This window comes from Tachypleus tridentatus, chromosome 13 (assembly GCF_004210375.1).
Source record: "Tachypleus tridentatus isolate NWPU-2018 chromosome 13, ASM421037v1, whole genome shotgun sequence".
Taxonomy (NCBI): domain Eukaryota; kingdom Metazoa; phylum Arthropoda; class Merostomata; order Xiphosura; family Limulidae; genus Tachypleus; species Tachypleus tridentatus.
In genome coordinates, this window is record NC_134837.1 from 24484271 (window position 1) to 24507603 (window position 23333).

General features: G+C 35.3%; 1 protein-coding gene across 1 annotated transcript in view; it reads right to left on the reverse strand.

The window, feature by feature from the left end:
- LOC143239527 (lachesin-like) overlaps positions 1-657 on the reverse strand; it is a 275854-nt gene extending 275197 nt beyond the window's left edge. The window contains exon 1 of the mRNA XM_076480683.1: positions 352-657. Coding sequence (XP_076336798.1) covers positions 352-418 — 67 coding nt within the window. The 5' untranslated portion in view covers positions 419-657. The remainder of the gene's footprint in view (positions 1-351) is intronic.
- Between the last annotated feature and the right edge of the window lie 22676 nt (positions 658-23333).

Genomic DNA, 23333 nt, shown 5'->3' on the forward strand with positions numbered 1-23333 from the left:
AAGCATCCTACACCAATTAATTAAACAGGAACACGGAAATAAATTTAGTTATATAGACTGAAAGAAAAATTACCTAATGAATTGTGACAATAACTACATGAAAACAAAATTAAACCTAAACAGCAGTAATTCGGAAAAAAAATATTTTGTTCGGTAATAATAAGTTTGCTATTTCCTGCACATAACCGAAATAAAAATGTTATGATGTTATTTATCTCATAAATATTTAAAAGAAACTAGGTTTTAACATGTATGCTAGTTGTTTGTGTATGTAATACTTAATGTTCGTTAGAGAGTATACCTTAATTTTTTTTTTTTGTTAATTATTTCAAATTTTGGAATTTGACTCACCTTGTGAGCACGTGAAACATACAAAAAGTCCTAACATATAAACTTCTTTCCAGGCCGACCTTGCCATCTGTGATTTTCTTGATCGCTCACAGGAAAATGAGAAATACTTCTGGTAGTTACACCACGCCGAATTAGCACGTGTTAGCAGTAAACACGCACGTGCTATTTATTGTCCAATCACTTTGAGCTCAGGAGCTCGAACTGTTGATTCGCCTCTTTATACGAGCGTAAACTACTGAGTTTGAAAGGCGCTGCTTGCGAAGCGTGGCTCATCACTGTCAACAAAGTAACCTCATCTCTCATCGTTGTCTGATGGCAAAATGACTCGCAAAGCTAACCATTATTGTGAAATACGGTTTATCAGCAAACGTTATCGGCAATCCTGCGTCATGACCGCGCTGTCGGACATGCGCACGAACACTGTAACTTAAGAAAATGCATTCAGTTAAAGCTTTTTTCGAGATACAGAAGCATATACATCTTAATAGGCTGCAAATCTATAATTAACAAAATACAAATTACGAAATTACAAATAAATACATAAATGTAAATTAATTTAGGGCAAAAGATCAAATGTCATATAAATATTAAGGGTCCAAACCATTGCTTATCGATTCTGAAAAATCCTGAAAACTGCAACAAGAAATAATTATTGGTCGATTTAATTTTACCATGTGATGAATTTCTCTATTTCACAATTGAAAATACATAATTATTTAACCTGACACTTCTATTTATATATTGTCAAGTATCTCTTAGATTCATCTTTGCACATTTTCTAAGTAAAAAATTACATTTGAAACGTATTTATTATTACATATTGTTCTTAATTATACAGTAGATTTTTTTACGGACGTCACCAAACGATTATGATAGTGAATGCCACTTTCTTATTCATCTGAATTGTGATGTTATGAGTGTTGTCTAAAAAAAAAAGTGGTTATGTTTTTTTCCTTACAGCAAATCCACATCGGGCTATCTGCAGTATCCACCAAGGGGAATCGAACATATGATTTTAGTGTTGTAAATCCGTAGACTAACCACTGTCCCAGTAGGGGACCTAAAAAAATGGAAATCTTGATCATGCTTTTCGAACGTAGTTCAGACAATAAATTATGGCGGATTATTGCATAACTGTCTTGAAAGAGACTGTATGTCAATAGAAAGAACTAACTCTTACCAGGAAATCATTCCCCACACTTTCATATTAGTTTCAACATTCTGTATCGTTAGATCAACACAAATTGAGTCAAGTAATAAGAGTTTCTCCCTATTTTTGGGTGCAATCAGTAATAGAGAATGGTACAGAGTATGGTTACCCGAGTACTAGCCACTGTTAAATGAAGTTATCAGGTCGGGCACAATCTTGTGTTATTTGTATTCGTACCCCGCTGGGACAGCGGTAAGTCTTCGAATTTACAACACTAAAATCAGAGGTTGGATTCCCCTCGGTGGGCGCAGCAGATAGCCCGTTGTGGCTTTGCTATGATTTGTTTGTTTGTTTTAAAATTTCGCACAAAACTACTCGAGGGCTATCTGTGCTAGCCGTCCCTAATTTAGCAGTGTAAGACTAGAGGGAAGGCAGCTAGTCATCACCACCCACCGCCAACTCTTGGGCTACTCTTTTATCAACAATAGTGGGATTGACCGTCACATTATGACGTCCCCACGGCTGAAAGGGCGAGCATGTTTGGCGCGACGGGGCTGCGAACCCTCGACCCTCAGATTACGAGTCGCACGCCTTAACACGCTTGGCCTTGCCGGGCCTTGTTATAAGAAAACACTAAAGCACACCACCACCATTTGTATTTAAAAGGCGTTGGCGTATGTAATCTTCACCTAAATAAACCGTTATGATTCCTTCGCACTCGAAAGTTAACAAAATATGAAACTACATGTCCGTACGAAAACTTAGAAATATTACCTAAATATTTAAACATATATCACTAAAGATATATTTTAAATTAGTTTTAATTTATACTGTTTTAATCTTTACACTATGAACCAAACGTAGAGCGATATGTTTATAGTGGTTAATCCTGAAATCTTTTATTTAACAACCCAGCTGCGAGTTGATTAGAAAGAATTCAGGGAATAGGGTGGGTCACATAGAAGTGTTACAGTTTCCCATCCTCAACCTAGGACAAATAAAATGCATCCCAATAAAGAACTCGAACTGTTAACCTCAAACAAACCTCACTTTACTAAACAATAAATTACATTTCGGTAACATTCGTACACCAAGATGTAGATTTGAAAGGGGTTGGCCCGACTCTGTTCCTCTTGCTCAAAATAGTAAATAAAGCGTTTATCTTCACGCAAATATCGCTTTTAGCCACCTTACACTGGAAAGTGGGCATCATAGAACCTTCTTCGGCTGTCTCTAAAGACAAACTAGCGAAAACTGAGAAGAAAACGGTTTATTTGGTTTGTTTTGAATTTCGCACAAAGCTACTAGAGGGCTATCTGTGCTAGCCGTCCCTAATTTAGCAGTGTAAGACTAGAGGGAAGGCAGCTAGTCATCACCACCCACCGCCAACTCTTGGGCTACTCTTTTACCAACGAATAGTGGAATTGACCGTCACATTATAACGCCCCCACGGCTGGTAGGGCGAGCATGTTTGGCGCGTCGGGGATGGAGAAGAAAACGGATTTATGAAACTGAGGAACAAGGTATTATATTGCACAAAAGGCGTGGTCATGACTTTATTTTGTGTATAATTTTGGATAGTGGTATGGATTTTATTTTCTCATGGCCTGGAAAACAATGTGACTTGGTTAACGCTGGTGGGAAATTTAAAATTATACATATCGCAAGAAGTTTAAAACCTTATTCGGCATTTGTTAAAAATATAAAAAAAATAGTACCAGAAAACTTTATTTAGGAAGCAATTCATAAAATATGACTCCCTGAGTTTTAAAATAAAATTACTTTTATCAGTTTGGAAAATTTCAAGGTTGAAACGACATTTCTCAACTCAAATTAATTTAGGTTTCTTGTCCAATATGTCACAATCATTAACCTACCTAAAGCACTACATGGTTTAAATTTCTAAAGGCGTACCTTTTAGTCAGTTGGTTCAACATTAATACATTATCTAAACCAAGTGTTTATCTACAATCTATGTGGATCATGAAAAGTTCCACGAAATAAAATATAAAATAATCACTCATATTATCTTACATGTAACTCTAGTTTCTTACTTCCATTGCGTAAAATACAGATAGTAGAGATTCAACACCAGAATTGGCTAAATTAATGTCTTCCTGGTAACTCAATGGTAAATTTGAAAACGTATAATGTAAAAAAAGACAGTAAGAAACATGTTACGTTGTTGTCGTTTTTTTAGTGAATGCTTGTGGTTTTATCTGATGCTCAACAAACGATTTAATGTTTTTGGTGCCGGACAGAGAATGCACAAAACCTAAATTTAGCATACACTACATGACCAAAAGTATGTGGACACCCGATCATCACAGCCATATGTGCTTGTTGAACATCTCATTCCAAAATCATGGGCATTAATTAATATGGAGTTGGTGTCCCATTTGCTACTATAACAGCCTCTACTCTTCCAGGAAGGCTTTTCTCTACATTTTCGAACATGGCTGAGGGGATTCGCTGTTGTTCAGCCACAAAAGCATTAGTGAGGTTTGTCACTGATGTCGGGCGAAAACCAGGCTCGCAGTCAACGTTCCAATTCACCCTAAAGGTGTTCGATGGGGTTGAGATCAGGGCTCTGTGCAGGCCATTCAGGTTTTTCCACACCATCCTCGACAAGCCATGTCTTTATGGACCTCACTTTGTGCACGGGGTCATTAGCATACTGAAACAAAAAAGAAACCTTTTTCAAACTGCTGCCACAAAGTAAGAAGCACATACTTTTTAGAATGCCATTGCTTACTGTAGCATTAAAATTTCACTTCACTGGAACTAAAGAGCCTAGCCCAAACCTTTAAAAACAGCCCCAGACCATTATTCCTCCTCCATAAAACTTTACAGTTGGCACTATGCATTCAGGTAGGTAGCGTTCTCCTGGCACCCGCCAAACCCAGATTCGTCCATCAGACTGACAGATAGTAAAGTGTGATTCATCACTCCAACGAACGCGTTTCCACTGCTCCAGATTCCAATGGCGGTGTGCTATACACCACTCCAACCGACGCTTGGCATTGCGCATGGCAACCTTCGGGCTTGTGTGCGGTTGTTCGGCCATGGAAACCCATTTCATGAAGCTCCCAACGTTACTTCCAGAGGCAGTTTGGAACTCGGTAGTGAGTGTTGTAACTGTGGAGAAACGATTTTCATGCGCTATGCGCTTCAGCACTCGGCGATCCCATTCTGTAAGCTTAAGTGGCCTACCGCTTCGTGGCTGAGCTGTTGTTGCTCCTAGACGTTTCCACTTTACAATAACAGCACTTACAGTTGACCGGGACAGCTCTAGCAGGGCAGAACTTTGACAAACTAACTTGTTGGAAAGGTGGCATTCTATGACAGTGCCTCGTTCAAAGTCACTGAGCTCTTCTGTACGACCCATTCTACTGCCAATGTTTGTCTATAGAGATTGCATGGCTGTGTGTTTGATTTTATGCACCTGTTAGCAATGGGTGTAGCTGAAAAACTCACTCATTAGAAGGGGTGTCTACATACTTTTTGCCATATAGTGTAATTATTTTGAGATATTAAAATATTTTCCATTCTAATTTATTAATGTTTTATTGTACTTAAGCAAATTGTTTGATACAGATCATATGAATCAATTAAGTTATTTGCATGCGTCTCACTTTTAAGTGGGTTTTTACCTGTATTTTCCTGTTATCTTCTGTTTAAAAAAATGCAGAACTAACATATTTTATCATCTGGTCTCCAGATGGTTTTACTCAACTCCAGCTCGTGATGAGAATAAACTCATGAACTAATAATTTTTCATCTATATTAATCCTTTTTTCTTAACTCCTAGAACTCAAATAAGTTTTTATTAAAGGAAACCCCCGTAATAGAAGTTCAGCTTGGCTAAAGTAAAGTATTACGTTTGAAAGTGTTAATGGGTAAACTAAGCAACTTCTAAAATAAGAAGATACTAAACTAAATTCATACATTTATATCTCTATACAATTTTACTCTATTTTTACTGTTACAGTATCAAAAGTGTTATGTAATTTAAGCAATGAAATATTGTAATATTTGAATGCCTCGTCACTTTTCGACTTTCTTAACAAAATAAAGATACTCACAGATAAAGTATAACCTCACTCCAAGTAGTTATATTTTTTCATCTGAGTTTTTGTTTGTTTGTAACTTAGATAATATCTGCAAACAGTTTAGTCACCTAAAATGACAAGTTTGTATGGGTTCAAAACTTTGCCCATACGAAAGACGAAGTCTATAATGGATCTGCTCTCCGGGTGAGAAAGAAAATTAATTCGTTTATAGTGATAGCTTCAAAGGTAAAACAGAGAACTTCCTGACACCGTCAAGTTCTTGAGTTTAATAACTTGTTATTTTCAAATAACGTTTTCTGTTAAGGTGTAAAATTCCTCTATGAAAAAAGGAATAAGACCTCTTACCTTCATTATGTTGAAAGTTCGCTCAGTAAAATTATCAGTAAGCCTAAATTACCCCGTTTCCTTTGACTTGCTGTTGTTGTAACATTTTCTATCGTTAGACGAGTTCTTTAGGATTGCTTACTAAAAGAAAATAATTCAAAGTCCAATGTAGTTAATGAAACAAAAGCGTTTTATTTCTTGAGTTTAAGGTTCTACAAGTTATTTGTGCTACTGTTCACATAGGTCTGAACATAACTCTCACTCTAGAAACCCAAAAGTGTATTTATTATTAATTCGTAGAAATACACATTCAGAAACGGCTACACTGAAATAACTAACACACTAGCAAAGTTAACCAAATAATATATTAGAAATTCAGACTTTGCCCTTTTTATAAATTAGGAAACGCCTTGAATTATCCGCTAATAAAAATGCAACAACAACATGTTAAACTTAAGTTTCCAATATTAACAATAAAGCATCTCTTAAAAATTGACAACATTATCATTAATAAATATGGCCCGGCATGGCCAGGTGGTTAAGAGTCGCGGGCTCAAATCCCTGTCACACCAAACTTTCAGCCGTGGGGGCATTATATGTGACGGTCAATCCCACTATTCATTGGTAAAAGAGTAGCCCAAGAGTTGGCGGTGAATAGTGATGACTAGCTGCCTTCCCTCTAGTCTTACAATGCTAAATTAGGGATGGCTAGCGCAGACAGCTCTCATGTAGCTTTGCGCGAAATTCAAAAACAAACAAACAAAACAAACCATTTAATAAATATACGTATCACAATCATTATTTAAATGTTAGAAATAATGTACACCCAGGATTTCGATGAACAAATTAACACATTATTTTATTACTCAGTTAATTACCATAAGCTGTCTTGTTGCTAAACGTTTAGGTGGCTTTCTTTTCTGTAGTATATGGTAAGGCGATAGGATAATCTTTGTCTTTTATGATAATTTGCCAACTTATTTCTGGTGAAGTGCTCTTTGGGAAGACACTCGACACTCAATTGAGTTGGCTGATGGTACTGGCCTTGGTGATACATTGAAAGTAATCTCAACAGGAATCTTAAGCTCTTTCAAAGGTCAATTTAACTTTAACAAAGTGTTCTCCGAAGCTCACGAGCCAATCATTCTCTAATCAATGTACTTTCAAATATTATTATAGACTTAAACCGTCTGACCTTCCAGATTCTATAACTCACATCACTGGTTCTTTTCACACAGCATAATGTCCTTTCTAACGTCCACTTAATTTTGGAAATTGTTCTCTTTTATAGTGTGAGTTGCTAGCCATACCATATCACTCAAATAAATTCATGTATGGCACCAATGTGATCACTTAGTGACGAGTTTCCTTGATCGAGTTTCTATTTTTGCCTTTTGGTGAAATAATCCATCACCAAGAAGATGTATATATTCCCATTGTTTCACTGTTGTAGAGAATGAAGTATTGGTGAAAACTTTCTTAAATTTCAACACAGTAGTGCTGTTATGATCGCTCATGTTATTTTTTTCCTGGATTGTTTTATTCACAGTACAGGTAACTTAATTACTCAAATCCTCTAAAGATTTCTATTGTCCAACCACTGTCTTCTTAACTGTTAATTGCCAGCGTATTGAAAAGTTATGGAATTTATAGATTGCTTATGACTATTAAAACCAATTAGCCATAAATTCTGTTCATTTGTATTTTCCTATTTTTCATATAAAAAACGACTATCTGATATAGGGTTTGTTCTGTTTCATTCCTCATCTACTGAATACTTGACGTCATGTTCATATCTTTTACCTGAGCATTTGTCACTTGAATATTAAATCACATTAATTCTCATTTATCGATGGAACTGATACTTTAAATTCTGCTATATTGTGCTTTATTAAAGCGATTTCTTCTTTCAATCGTGTTCACTTTCTTTGTTAATACCCTGTCTTCGTTATGATGCTTGCGTATTTACATGGTTCCATCTAGGATTATCACGATATTTCTAAAGCTACCTTTCTATCTCACCTTTTGGACCTTGTTACTTCAATATGGAGATGAATGATTTGTGCAGAGTTTAAATTATTAGCCATATAGGTGATAGCAGAAATAACTCTGGTCTCAAACAACAATTAGTAGTTCATATTCAAATTTTACAATATATTGTCTTGTAATAATAGATAATCACATGTCTTTGTTGTGTTTTCCTTGTGATAACATTGCTACCATTTCAAAACACCTCCATCTGTATTTTTATGAGTATTTCTTCAAAACGTGGGCCCCCCAGTGGCACAATGATACGTCTGCGGACTTATAACACCAGAAACCGGATTTCGATATCCGTGGTGTGTAAAGCACAGACAGCCTATTGCGCAGCTTTGTGCTAAGCTTCAAACAAATCAAAACAATCAAAACGTGGATTTTCTGATACAGTAGCAGTGGCTATTTAGCTAATGATGACCAGATTAAATTTTGGTGTTTTTTTCTTTAGACACTTCCTCTTCACTGACTATGTGTACAAATAATATTACAGATGAACAATTCACATTTCTGAGGGTTCAACCTAAACTTTTTGTTCTTCAACCAGTCTAGTACTGTTTCTTGCCTATCGCAAACATTATTGAAAATTATTCCATTTGTGATTATGTCATCCGCGTAACTGAGTACGGCACTCCAGGATTCCAGAGATAACACATTACGTTGGTCATTCAAGTCTAACAACAGAATTGTATAACCCAAATGGTGACACTAAAAATTGTCACAATATCTTTCGTATACTATAGGCTATATTTTATTCACTTGTTTTACAGAATTGCACTTGCCAATATTCACTCTTTAGATTCAATATTTAAAAATATTTTGACTCAGATAAAATAGCCGAAACATGGAAAATCTTTGATAGAGGGTAGATAACTTCTTTATAACTAGGCCTGGCATGGCCAAAGGCGTAAGGCGTGCGACTCGTAATCCGAGGGAATTTCGCACAAAGCTACTCGAGGGCTATCTGTGCTAGCCGTCCCTAATTTAGCAGTGTAAGACTAGAGGGAAGGCAGCTAGTCATCACCACCCACCGCCAACTCTTGGGCTACTCTTTTATCAACGAATAGTGGGATTAACCGTCACATTATAACGCCCCCACGGCTGGGAGAGCGAACATGTTTGGCGCGACTCGGGCGCTAACCCGCGACCCTCAGATTACGAAGCGCACGCCTTAACGCGCTAGGCCATGCCGGGCCCCTTGAATATTGAACATCATAATTCATAAATGTTATCTCTTGGTGACTTCTGATGTTCCTTAACGTAAAAATACAACTCATACAGGCCTGGAATGGCCAAATGGTTAAGGCACTAGACTCGTAATCCGAAAATCGCTGGTTCGAATCCCCCTCACACCAAACATTATCGTCCTTTCAGCCGTGGGATCATTATAATGTGACGGTCAATCCCACTATTTGTTGGTAAAAGAGTAGCCCAAGAGTTGGCGGTTGGTGGTTATGACTAGCTGCCTTCCTTCTATCCTTACACTGCTAAAGTAGGGACGGCTAGCGCAGATAGCCCTTCTGCAGCTTTGTACGAAAATTCAAACCAAACCAATTAAACAACTTATACAGTTTCACGTTTTTATATAATATTAATGGAAACAGATGTAAAAAATGTTTTCATATGACATAGTTAATATGACATAGTTATGTTTTCATATGACATAGTTAATAGTATTTAAAACAAATTTTTCTGTGGATGCAGTGAGAAGTATGTTAGTAGCTTGAACCTTGCATTTTCTGGTTCTTGACGTTTTTCCTTGGATTAACGTTTCTTTGTACGTCATTGTTCTTATAGTCTTCCTGTTAACTCGTTGACATCCTTTTTCAAATTGTTTTTGCTGTATACTTTTTTTTTAATTCCTCCATATTGTCTTTAATCAAGTTACTTTTTTGTTCATAACTTTTCTATAAATCTCATGCTTTGTTTTTGTTATTTTTCTCTTAATTTCAATTTCTTTTCTCTTAATTTTATTTCATACTTTTGTCTCTTTCTAACTTTTTCTAACATTTCATCATGTCCACTAAATTTGCAATCTCGCTTTGAATACGTATCATTATCTTGCAGATCCGTGTTGACTTGATTTTATTCATACCGAAATCTACCCACTCCTGACACCAGTGTTGTATTATTTTCTATTATTGGGTGAATTATTTTGGTTTATTTGCAAAGTTGAAGAATTTTTTGAATTTCATGTTTTGTAAATTACCGTTACTAATGTTCACCAATAGGTCTTAGTTAATCACAGAAATAGCTGTGATAGGTTCACTTATTTGTTAATACTCTCGCTGTACAAAGCGTTCGGTCAGTATTTTATTATTTTTTCGAAACACACGATCAATAATCGCAACATTGACCTAACTAACTGATTAATAAACTCAATCATCTAACAGCTTACTATTAGAGACTCAACACAACAGTCATTAACATTGTATCCCCGAGGTGAACATCTATAATTGTAAGGACTTAAAATGATATAATCCGGGATTTGAATCCCACGGTGGACACTACAGATAGAACAAGATGTTTCTGCTCTAAAATAAACCACTAAACATTTACTGTAAGAACACAAAATCGTTAAACCATGCTCATCAGATAATGTCAAAAGTACGTCGAAAGTGTGAACAGTGGATTTTATTTTCTATACAATAAAAACAATGCTCTTGTGTGTGTTAAATGAGAAAAAAAACAAATTAACACAGTAAGCTCAGTTTGAATGAATTTTACTACATTTAAGTTAACAATGTATCTCATAACGGCTGGTAGGAGTATTAACACTTTTATTGAGAAGCAGAGAACAGCGTTTCGATCTTCCTAAGTCATCTTCAGGATTCAACCTAAACGTTAACCTCATATCTTATAGGACTGACATGAAGAGTAGAAGTCGCCAACAGAGAACCCATTTGCAACAGTGGGAGAAAGGTGTATAGTGAAAGCTTTAATCTTGATACTAAATAGTATAATACTCAAAACACAGCCCTGAGAAACTCCAAGTTTCTGTGTAAAAGAACAAAAAAATTTTGAAACGATGTGGACTTGGGTTCTCTTGTCATATCAAAAGCTCAGAAAAAAATGGGTAAATGGTTATCCATCCGATACGAATGATAGGTCTCTCAAAATACCATACCTCCACATTGTGTCAAAGAACACAGAAGTAAGATTATTCTCTTACAACAAGCACATGTTAAAGAATCACGACAATATGCCTTCGAATGTCTGAACCACTGACACTGGAAACATCTGAGATCGTTGAGGCCATGCCTTATAACTCAGATAACCTGCCTTCCCAGGCAGATGAGCAGTATAAACATCAAAGTAAAAATATTGGCAGAAAGCATGGTTTCTTCTTTACAAAAAGAGATACATTGTACTGCAGAAACTTCTTGGTTTGAGAAAACACGGTATCTCCGATTCGGGAATGCTCTTGAAATCCCTCTCAACAATAACTCCTCGTGAGGAATTCGAAGTAGAATGAAGAGTTATCTGAATGGCTATATTCCCAATGGCCTTCAATGTGGTAGATGTTTCCACCAAGATGTTCTCAGAACATAGCTTCTTGACTCGCCTTGGAGAGTCAGCAAGTCCCTCTAACCTCTTTTGAATAAAATAAAAAAGAGGACATTTACTGTAAAGGTTTGTCTGACAAAGAATGCATGATGATAAAATAATACGAATGTGTAGAGATGGGATGGAAACTGCTGTTCAGAGTCTTTAAGGCGTTGTCGTTTAACATTAAGCTGTTATTTTGTTTTTTTAAATATTTATGAGGATGTGGAAGAATCTGTAATGAAAGGAGAAAAATTCAGTACCCACTAATCCCGCTCCCATGGGGTTTACGAGTGTACGCACGACAGTGCCGAACAAGAACACTGCAGCAACATCGGGTTTTGTGAACACTATACTCACACACAATCAGCATCAGACACAATGTCCACAACACCTCCTTAGAAAGCCCATTAATAATACCCAGTAGGTATTACCCACTTAATCCTAGTCTAACAGGACCAACGGATTGACACTGGCAGAATATCGGCAACAAGACCACCCTTTTACAGGAATTCAAGACCAATAAGGTGTGTTAAAGTTTCGCAGACACCACTCAGCCAACAGGATCCTCTCCCCAGCTTCCGCCACGCACAATATCAGGGTGGATGTTCAGATTCCATTGGAGATAAACTAAAAGTACAGAACCTTCTGTGGGAGGTCCTCTTACAACATACAGGAATCCATCTTGAGAGGTATTCTTATGATATTGATGGGGATAAAGAATACTACAAATATTCTTTAAAATACTGAGAAAATAAAGAACTGATATACAAAATATCTTTATTGTGTAATAGCCTACAAACTGGGTAAAGTCAGTTATGTTTTGCGTACTAGAAAAATTATGTTTTTAAACAATAATAAAAACCAATAAGAACTGAATATTCAGTCACTCTTTTGTGTGTTTTAGAAAGGTACAATTTTTACAACATATTAATAAAAACAGAGACTGTGTATACAAAGTCTTTAATATGTATTAAAAGGTGAAGCTTTTTACAAGACATCGATAGAAATAAAGACTGTTTATACAGAAACTCTTTGTGTTTATTAGAAAGGTTCAGTGTTCTATAATATATTGACAGAGACGAGACATTATTGTCAAAAATACCATTTATGGTGGACTAAAAGGTGGATTTTTTATGAACTTCGATATAAATAAGATTGCATAGACAGACTTCCGTCGGTATATATTATCATAGAAAGAAATATATACACAAGTATTTCTTCGTGAGAGTTACAATTACGTTGTGTATTTTTCACAATAAATCGATCAAAATAAATATTAGATACATAAAGACTCTTTTTCTGTATATTTAAATTATGCATTTTTCGATAAGACAATAATAAAACTAAGTACTGAATACACAAAGATTCCTTATTTTTTTAAAAAAATATAATATTTTCTAAACATGTGAAAACGTCAGTAAAAATAACGACAAGGTATATCTAGGAAGACTCTTTTTTTATCTTCTATAACACACCCAAAGAAATAAAGACTGGTCATATAAAAACCCCTTAGTGTGTATTAAAAATGTTGAATTTTCTGTAAGACATCGACTCCTTATTTTAAATTAGAAATATACTAGTTTCTAAAGATATAAATAAGAACTGGATATGTAGAAACGAAATTTGTGATACGGATTTAAATTATTTACAGAAATCCTTTTTTGTTTTTCACTTCTTGAAAAAGTAAAACTTTACGATCACATAGCCCTATCGCGATCACGTTCTGTAGAAGAATGAAATATATACTGTATATATATGTAACCTAAACGTTAACATGCAGCATACGTTGAGCGATCGGCTATAGTCACGGACCCTCGAGCTTCATAAGAAATAGAATTACAAGAACATGGTGCAAACGGACACATCCGATAATGTTTCATTAGTATATTGACGACGGAACCTCTTTGTCGGTTTTTCATAAAGCGACAGAATCGCCCATACCAAGAAACTTCCCACTTCTGATGTTTTACAGCTAGGCTTTTAATAAACTCAGTTTCTTCTCCACCACAAACAGTTATTACCGCCTTTGGCTTCCTTGGAGCTTCAAGGAACAAAACAGAAAAAAAAAAAAAAAATCTTATTCATCTATCAACTCACCATCAACGTGCCTTCGTCCCCAATACGTATCAGTTATGTTATTTGTATTCAAAATGAAAAACACGGCATAGCTATGACAGCCATGAACAACATCCCAAACATACGTACTATTCAAATTTAAAATATACATTGACGATCTGTAAAACATTGTTTACAGGTTTTCTGAATGTTTGTTTTTTTATTTCTATGAGTTAAACGTAAAAAATCTTTTACATTTATCAAGAAATAAATTAAAGTAAAAATAACAATTAAAGACAATTGATTGATCGATACTTCTTTGCAGTAGAAGAATAACAATAAATTCCATTTATGTAGACAAACTGAGTTTCGAAATGCATCGTGGTGTGACCCAGTGATTAGATTCCCGAACTGTAATGTCTCACACTGGGACATCGGTAAGTATTAGGATTCACAACACTAAAATCCTTGTCACGCCAAACATGCTCGCCCTTTCAGCCGTAGGGGCGTTATAATGTGACGGTCAATCCCAGTATTCGTTGTAAAAGAGTAGCCCAAGAGTTGGCGGTAAGTGGTGATGACTGACTGTGTTCCCTCTAATCTTACGCTGCAAAATTAGGGACGGCTAGCCCAGATAGCCTGATGTGGTTTCGCTGTATGAAAAGCACATACAAACACACACACACACACTGTAACTCCTACATTTAAGGTTCACATCGGTTGCTGCAAGAATGCGCTTCGGACTTTAGAGTCACTGGTGCGCTATAAGAGTAATAGTCGAATCCCCTAAATCGATCATAAATAATAGCTTCAAGGTTCATAGTTCACGTTGCTTGTTAGCCGATCTTCCCTCTAAAATATTAGATCAAAGCAAGAGAAGGGCTTTGCACGAAATCATAAAACCTTTTATTTTATTTTAAGATCATTTTAATATCAAGACACTCCTTGTTAGAGTGATACTGAACACATTAGTAAAAATGATCTTTGTTAGTAACACAAAAATATACTTGACCCAGATATTAATGTAAAATAACAGATATATCTCATGTTAATGAGTTAATTAGTTAATGCCTCTGCGCAAACTCTAAAGCGGTTTTACATCTAACGATTTGTGTGAAAATAAATCTTGCGTCTAAAGCGGTAATTCACGTTTAGTCGCTTTATACTATGTACAATATACTTTTAATAACTTTCAAACACATATATAAATATTAATTGTATTTATGCAAACAAAAATTAAACGGACTATTTTTATCTGTTTCGTCAATAATCCAAGCACTTCCTCTAGAACAAATGGATTGATTGCCACAAATAAGCCACGGGAGATCTATTAATAGTTCAGGACATAAGCTTAGGAAGTACAATTTATCCAGTTTGAAGCTATTTATTGAACATAGTATATGTCATAAATATCAGCCTAAAGTCGTGTTGCGCAAGTCACATTGATGGTAATATACTCGCACGTTTTTGCTTTAACATTGCATATATAAGAGAAAGGACATCATATGATAGGGAATAGTATTGTGCAGTGGATGGATTGGTAGTTTTCGGAAATATTTTGACGTAGTGTTTAATATCCTGTACTTTAATGGTTTGTTTTTTTTAATTTTGCGCAAAACCACACGCAGGCTATCTGCGCTAGCCGTCCCTAATTTAGCAGCGTAAGACTAGTGGCTAGTCATCAATACCCACCGCCAACTCTTGGGCCACTCTTTTACCAACGAATAGTGGGATTGACAGTACTATTATAACGCCCTCACGGCTGAAAGAGCAATCATGTTTGGTGTGACCGGGATTCGAACCTGTGACCCTCTGATTTCCAGTTGAGTATCGTAACCCCCTGGCCATGCAGGGCCTCTGTATAAGTCAGTCATTACTTTTAATAGAACGTAGTTCAATAGAATATACTTTTGTATCTCAGAACTGCTCGTATGGGTATTAACACCTTTATTAAAAAGGAGAGAACAACGTTTCTACCTTTCTATATCATTTTCAGATAAGAAAGAGAGGGTTTACAAGTGACCGTTGCTAAACACAGGTCTTAGGGACGACAGTATAAACGGGTACAAGATTGTAGGGGGCGTTACAGTTGGATGTTAGGTTATTAATTAGTGTAGGTATAAAGGTGTTCTTTATATTGGTTTAATTATGGTTTTAGTTGATGTTTAAGTAGGGCTTCTTTGATTGTGCGTTTGTTTATATTTGTTTCTCTACTTAGTATCTGATATTTTATATGGTTATGTTATGTTTATTTAATATGCAGTGCTCGAAAACGTGTGACGGTGTTTTTTGTGTTCTTAGAGTCTAGTTTCCATTTTTCTGCTTGTTTCACCAATTTCGAAGTCGTGGCAGTTGTTGCATTGTATTTTATAAATTATGTTGATGTTGTGTTTGTCAGTGTAGTTTTTACATAGTATGGACTTTAGTTTTATACCTGGTTTTTGAATAAATTTGGTGTTTACTGGAATGTTATGTTTTATTATAAGTTTTTTCCAAAGGTTGGTTATTTTTTCGCTAGTGTCCGGAACATATGGTATGCAGCAATGTAAGGTTTTGTAGTTTGTTGTAACTTGAGATTTATTATTGTTGGTCTAGGTGTGTGTGTATAATGTTTTCCACTGTTTTTTGAAGAAATTTGTTGATGTTGATGAAGTGTTGTTTTATTTTGTTGATTTCATCGTTAATTTTATCAGTTAAACATAGTTTTGTGGTTGTGTTTATTTAGTTTCTCAGTATGGTGAGTTTTTGCTTTGTTTAATGTGATGAGTCCCAGGGAATGGATAATCTAGTAAGGGTGATTTTTCTGTGGATTTCTATTTTGAACTGTGTATCAGCTCTAGTGATTTTGAAGTTAAGAAATGCTATTTGGTCAGGTTTTTCCCAGGTGAACTTAATGTTGGGATGTATTGAGTTAACGTGATTAAAACACTAAGCGTGTGTTCTGTAGATGTGAATCCAGCAACATTATATCATCAACATACCTGTACCAGTATAGTGGTGGGTGTGAGACTGAATTGATCGCTTGTGATTCAATCTGTGTCATAAAAATGTTGGCTAGAACTGGTGACACGGGATTCCCATACTTAGGCCAATTATTTGTAGGGAGTTTTGGCTATTGAACATAAAGTTAGTTTTGGTGGCAGTGAATTCTCTAAGGGTTGGTTGCTGGGATGTGTATCAATGGGTTGGGGTCTTGGATATAAAGTTCTAAAGCTATCTTGCGGGCTTCAGTTGTTCGGACTTCTGTGAAGAGGGAGATTACATCAAAACTGGGCATTAAGGATTTATGATTTAGTTAATTAGAATAAACTTAAAGTTAAAAGAGTCTTTGAAAGAGAAGCTGACTGATGTTATATATTTAGAAAATGCCCACGTTATGTATATATATATATGTACCGAGGTTGTAGTTAAATGATTCATAGGTCGATATTATGGGTCGTAGTGGACAATCAGGTTTGTGAGGTTTGGGGGTGAAGTATAGTTATGGTGTGCATGAGTTGGTCTTTTGTAGGTAACAATAAATGTTTTTTTAGATTGTGTTGGTTTTCTCATTTGTAGTAGTATTTTGTTTTATTGGTTTTCATGTGATTTTTATTTTTGTTTAGTAGTTTAAATTTGTTTGTATATGATAAGATGTTGTTCATTTTTTGAATGTGTTAATTTGTGTTCATTATAACTATGGTGTTGCTTTTATCTGCTTTTAGAATTTTGATGTTGTTGTCTTGTTTTAAGTTGTTTATAGAATTAATATCTTTTTGTGTGAAGTTGTTTTTTCAGTTTTCTTTTATGTGAAATTATGTTGATAGTTTTATAACTTATAACAAAACATAACACTCTATACTATGTAGAAAATACACTGAAAAATATAACATTAGCATAATTTATAAAATGCAATGCAACAACTGCCACGACTTCTGTATTGGAGAAGCAAGCAGAAAACTGGAAACCACACTCACACGTTTTTGAACACTGCAAATCAAATAAACACAACATAACCATAGAAAACCTCCAGATACTAAGCAGGGAAACAAATATAAACAAAAGCAAAATCAAAGAAACCCTACTTATACAGCAACTAAAACCAAAATTAAACCAATATAAAGGAACACCTTTATACCTACACTAATTAATAACCTAACATCCAACTGCAACGCCCCCTAGAATCTTGTACCTGTTTCCGTGATGACGAGAAAATTATAAATGTAAAAACGGCTGGTATAGGTAGAGAAGACACAATGTAGAGTTTATACTGTCGTCTCTAAGACATGTGTCCGGCAACTCTCTCTTTCTTAACCTGAAGATGACCTAGGAAGATTGAAACGTTGTTCTCTCCTTATCAGTAAAAGTGTTAATACCCATACCAACCGTTCTGAAATACATTTTTATTTCAAGTGGATTTCTCGTCCTCAAGAGCTTACCTTTAATGTTACTAGCAAGTAGAGGATCTAGTTTTTAATATTTAGGTAAGAGTGGTTATAACAACCTCACTGGAATTGTTAAAAAACATTTTTTTAGATTGCCACTTGTCTGACCAGATAGCCAAAGATGTACACGCAAAGATGGACGTTTATCTTATCGAAAGACGAACAGGTTTGCCTGTGAAGGTAGTATGTACCGCTTGTTTTATGTCAGCAATTCTCAACTGCCTGATTTAGAGAAAATATCCGTACAAATAACTTTGTGCCACCTTTAGTTCCAACATGTATGGTGAAAGACTATCATTTTATCACATTAGACAATTTGTCCAGAAGCTATTAGCAGTTGGTTAGGATAACTATACTGAAAGAACTAGTAATTATAGTTTGTAATGTAGATTATTTGGCGGTGTCAGGTGTGTGCTTCTGATAAAGCTGATGATGGTGTTGAGTTCAGTATAATACATCTCTATTGTCTTTATATCATATAATTTGATGAGAATGACGGTGACGCCTTCATCCACAAATAATGTTATCGAATAATGTAAATAAGGATCATCCTTGAAAAAATTATATTTATTTATTCTTTATCTGAGTTTCTATAATAGCCAAAACGTATACCAAGATATGGATTTTATAATATAAATAAATGCCACAGTAACTTAAGTTAATAGGTAATATATATTATAAATGATTACATCGTTAACTGACTAAAGAGACTTTTTGTTAATTCTAGTTGTAATATAAGTAAACTCTTTCTCTATGTGTGTGTGTGTTTTTTTTTGCTTATTTACCTCATTAAAAGATACACACGCACGTGGATATGTAACAATACCCAGTTGCACACTCTCATGTTCCACTTAGTATGGGTGAAAAAATTTCAAGTTTCTATGTTTGTTTCTCTTGGAACTGTGGTATCCGCCCATAAACAGGCATATAAGTGCGTGGCTGCCTGTTTCTCTGTGATTTCTGTTTGTGATATAAGAAACCACTTCTTTTCTATGTGTCAAGCTTTGCTAGCTTGTCTCGTAAAAAGATGCATATGCACGCGCTCACGGCGATAAGTAATGTTACTCAGGTGCACACACTCAGAATCCACTTAGTATATTTGCAAAATTTAAGGTTTTTAGGTTCTTTCTTCTTGAATATATGGCGGCCACCCACACACACAAACCCACTGACTAACAGACACATCCTTTTATTATTATAAATATCTTGCCAAAAAATAAATACATATAATTTAGAAGGAAATATTGGATTCATATAATATTATACATAAAATAGTTTAGTCATCAACAAAATCTACTTTGAATTGTTTAGACAATCAGAGGAATAACTCTTACAATAAAGTACGTGTTAGAAATACAACTGGAATTTTCAACTTAATTGACATCGTAGGTATGCGGGAACTAAAGGGTTAAGTTTGTTTGTTTGTTTTGAATTTCGCACAAAGCTGCTCGAGGGCTATCTGTGCTAGCCGTCCCTAATTTAACAGTGTAAGACTAGAGGGAAGGCAGCTAGTCATCACCACCCACCGCCAACTCTTGGGCTACTCTTTTACCAACGAATAGTGGGATTGATCGTAACATTATAACGCCCCCACAGCTGGGAGGGCGAGCATATTTGGTGCGACGGGGATTCGAACCCGCGACTCTCAGATTACGAGTCGAATGCCTTAACACGCTTGGCCATGCCGAGCCAAATGGTTAAATCAGACATCTTAGAGATAAGTTATAACCTCTCTTATATTGAGGTACAAACTAGACAGAAAAAAGCCACTAAGTTTTATTCAGATCATTTACTTCAATATTAAGATTTAATGTCACTTTTACAACCCACCAACTGTTGAAAGAGCAAAAGATATTCAACGGCATCGTGTCTCAAACCCTGCACCCTATAGGTTACAGCCCAGTCCGCTAACTAATAACCTACAATTACTTAATATATCAATTAAGTTGAAGATTATATTATTGTTAACCAAGTATTATGTTCTTAATGTAGCTCTAATTCTTTATTGCTGGTCGATTTTATAAAACGTTATCTTGAATTGGGGTAACTCACAATATTTAACAACAATTAACTTTCATCTACAACGTATTGTGGTAGCACAGTTTACAATAATAGACTGAATAAAGCCCACCAGAAGCACAGTTAATTAGCTAATAATGGTGTTAGTTAATAAGTTGATTGTCTGTTGAAGATAAATTCAGGTACTTCAGTATTTTTGTGAAAGGAGTGGTAATGCCTGCAAACGGTTGTGATGGTTTGTCCTAATAAGCACTTATGTTGTGGTGTATGCAAAACATGGTTGTGACTTTGTCAGTGAGCTCTGAGCACAGTCATATGTGTTCGTGACATATGATTTTTTTGTGAGCATGATACGTTACTAATAACCTACTGTGAAAAATATTATAATAGTGTTAACCATAACACAGTACCTCTAATTTGACGACTACCCACAGGCACAGCGGTATATCTGCGGACTTATAAACTAAAAACGTGGTTTCGATACCCGTGATGGGCAGAGCACAGATAGCCCATTGTGTAGCTCTGTGCTTAATTCTAAACAAACAAACAAAATGTTGAGCCACACCTCTCTATTTAATATTGCAACTTATTCTTTCATATGTCTTACGGTAGGACATATGGATCGAACTACATTCATTTTGTTATAGTTTTCTTGTTTTCGTGATAGTTCTATAGTAGATTACTATAGCAGATAAAAGTCACGTATAATTTTTAATATGAAAAAGTCCTTATTTTTAATAAGATTCTCTTTCAACTGAAGTATTTTAAAAAGTGGTATACACACTGTTTTTAAAGTGATGTATAGATATATATATATTTTAGAAAAGTGATATTATATATACTACTTTTAAAGATGGCGTATATACTAACTTTTTTCAGGTATCATGGCAAAAATGCTCAATTTCAATGTCATTTCTTTAAAAAAGGAATTCAAAATTTTTATACTAAGAAACAAAATGTTTTAAAGTTTGCCAAAAAAGCAATTTGCACTTAACTCTTATAACATGCTTGTCATTTGAAATCGATATATGAAACTCATCAGTTACAAACTAATAGGAAGCCAAAGGCATTAATAACTGTTTGTGGTAGAGAGAAACCTAGGTTTATCAAAAGCCTAGCTATAAAACACCAGAAGTGGGAAGTTTCTTGGTATGGGCGATTCTGTCGCTTTATGAAAAACCGACAAAGAGGTTCCGTCGTCAATATACTAATGAAACATTATCGGATGTGTCCGTTTGCACCATGTTCCTGTAATTCTATTTCTTATGAAGCTCGAGGGTCGGTAACTATATTCGATCGCTCTACGTGTGCTGCATGTTAACATTTAGGTTACATATATATACAGTATATATTTCATTCTTCTACAGAACGTGATCGCGATAGGGCTATGTGATCGTAAAGTTTTACTTTTTCAAGAAGTGAAAACAAAAAAGGATTTCTGTAAATAATTTAAATCCGTATCACAAATTTCGTTTCTACATATCCAGTTCTTATTTATATCTTTAGAAACTAGTATATTTCTAATTTAAAATAAGGAGTCGATGTCTTACAGAAAATTCAACATTTTTAATACACACTAAGGGTTTTTTATATGACCAGTCTTTATTTCTTTGGGTGTGTTATAGAAGATAAAAAAGAGTCTTCCTAGATATACCTTGTCGTTATTTTACTGATGTCTTCACATGTTTAGAAAATATTATATTTTTAAAAAAATAAGGAATCTTTGTGTATTCAGTACTTAGTTTTATTGTTGTGTTATCGAAAAATGCATGATTTAAATATACAGAAAAAGAGTCTTTATGTATCTAATATTTATTTTGATCGATTTATTATGAAATAATGGGCCCGGCATGGCCAAGCGCGTTAAGGCGTGCGACTCGCAATCCGAGGGTCGCGTGTTCGCGCCCGCGTCGCGCTAAACATGCTCGCCCTCCCAGCCGTGGGGGTGTATAATGTGACAGTCAATCCCACTATTCGTTGGTAAAGAGTAGCCCAAGAGTTGGCGGTGGGTGGTGATGACTAGCTGCCTTCCCTCTAGTCTTACACTGCTAAATTAGGGACGGCTAACACAGATAGCCCTCGTGTATCTTTGCGCGAAATTCAAAACAAACAAATCCAAACATATTATGAAATATACACAACGTAATTCTAATTTTCACGAAAAAGTATTTGTATACACATTTGCTTCTAATATACATTGAGGAATGTTTGTATATCCAACCTTATTTACATAGAAGTTTATATAAGAACTACACCTTTTAGTACACATAAATAGTTTTTGTACAATGTGTCCTCGTCTCTGTCAATATATTATAGAACCCTGAACCTTTCTAATAAACACAAAGTGTTTCTGTATAAACAGTCTTTATTTCTATCGATGTCTTGTAAAAAGCTTCACCTTTTAATAAACATTAAAGACTTCGTGTCCACAGTCCCTGTTTTTATTAATATGTTATATAAAATTGTATCTTTCTAAAATACACAAAAGAATGACTGAATATTCAGTTTTTATTGGTTTTTATTATTGTTTAAAAACATAATTTTTCTAGTACGCAAAACATAACTGACTTTATCCAGTTTGTAGGCTATTACACAATAAAGATATTTTGTATATCAGTTCTTTATTTTCTCAGTATTTCAAAGAATATTTGTAGTAGTCTTTATTCCCATCAATATCATAAGAATACCTCTCAAGGTGGATTCCTGTATGTTGTAAGAGGACCTCCCACAGAAGGTTCTCTACTTTTAGTTTATCTCCAATGGAATCTGAATATTTACCCTAGTGTCGTTTATAGCGGAAGCTGGGGAGAGGATCCTGTTGGTTGAGTGGTGTCTGCGAAACTTTAACACACCGTCTTGGCCTTGAATTCCTGTAAAAGGGTGGTCTTGATACCGCTATCCTGCCAATGTTAAAATCGTTGGTTCTGTTGGACTAAGGTTAAGTGATGGGCTTTCTCAGGAGATGTTGTGTACATTGTGTCTGATGCTGATGTTTGAGTATAGCGTTCACAAAACATTGGAGTTGCTGCAATGTTCTTGTTTGCCACTGTAGTGAGTCTCCTCGTAAAACCCCTTAGTGGGTGAGGGAGGGTTAGTGGGCACTGAATCTTTCTCCCTTTATTATAGATTCTCTCTGAACAGCAGTTTCCATCCCATTCTACATATTCATATTATTTCATCATCATGCATTCTTTGTCAGACAAACCTTTAAAGTAAATGTCCTCTTTTTTTTTTATTCAAAAGAGATTAGAGGGACTTGCTGACTCTCCAAGGTGAGTCAAGAAGCTCTGTTCTGGGAACATCTTGGTGGAAATATCTACCACAAAACTCAGTGAACTCTTCTTCATTTCGAAA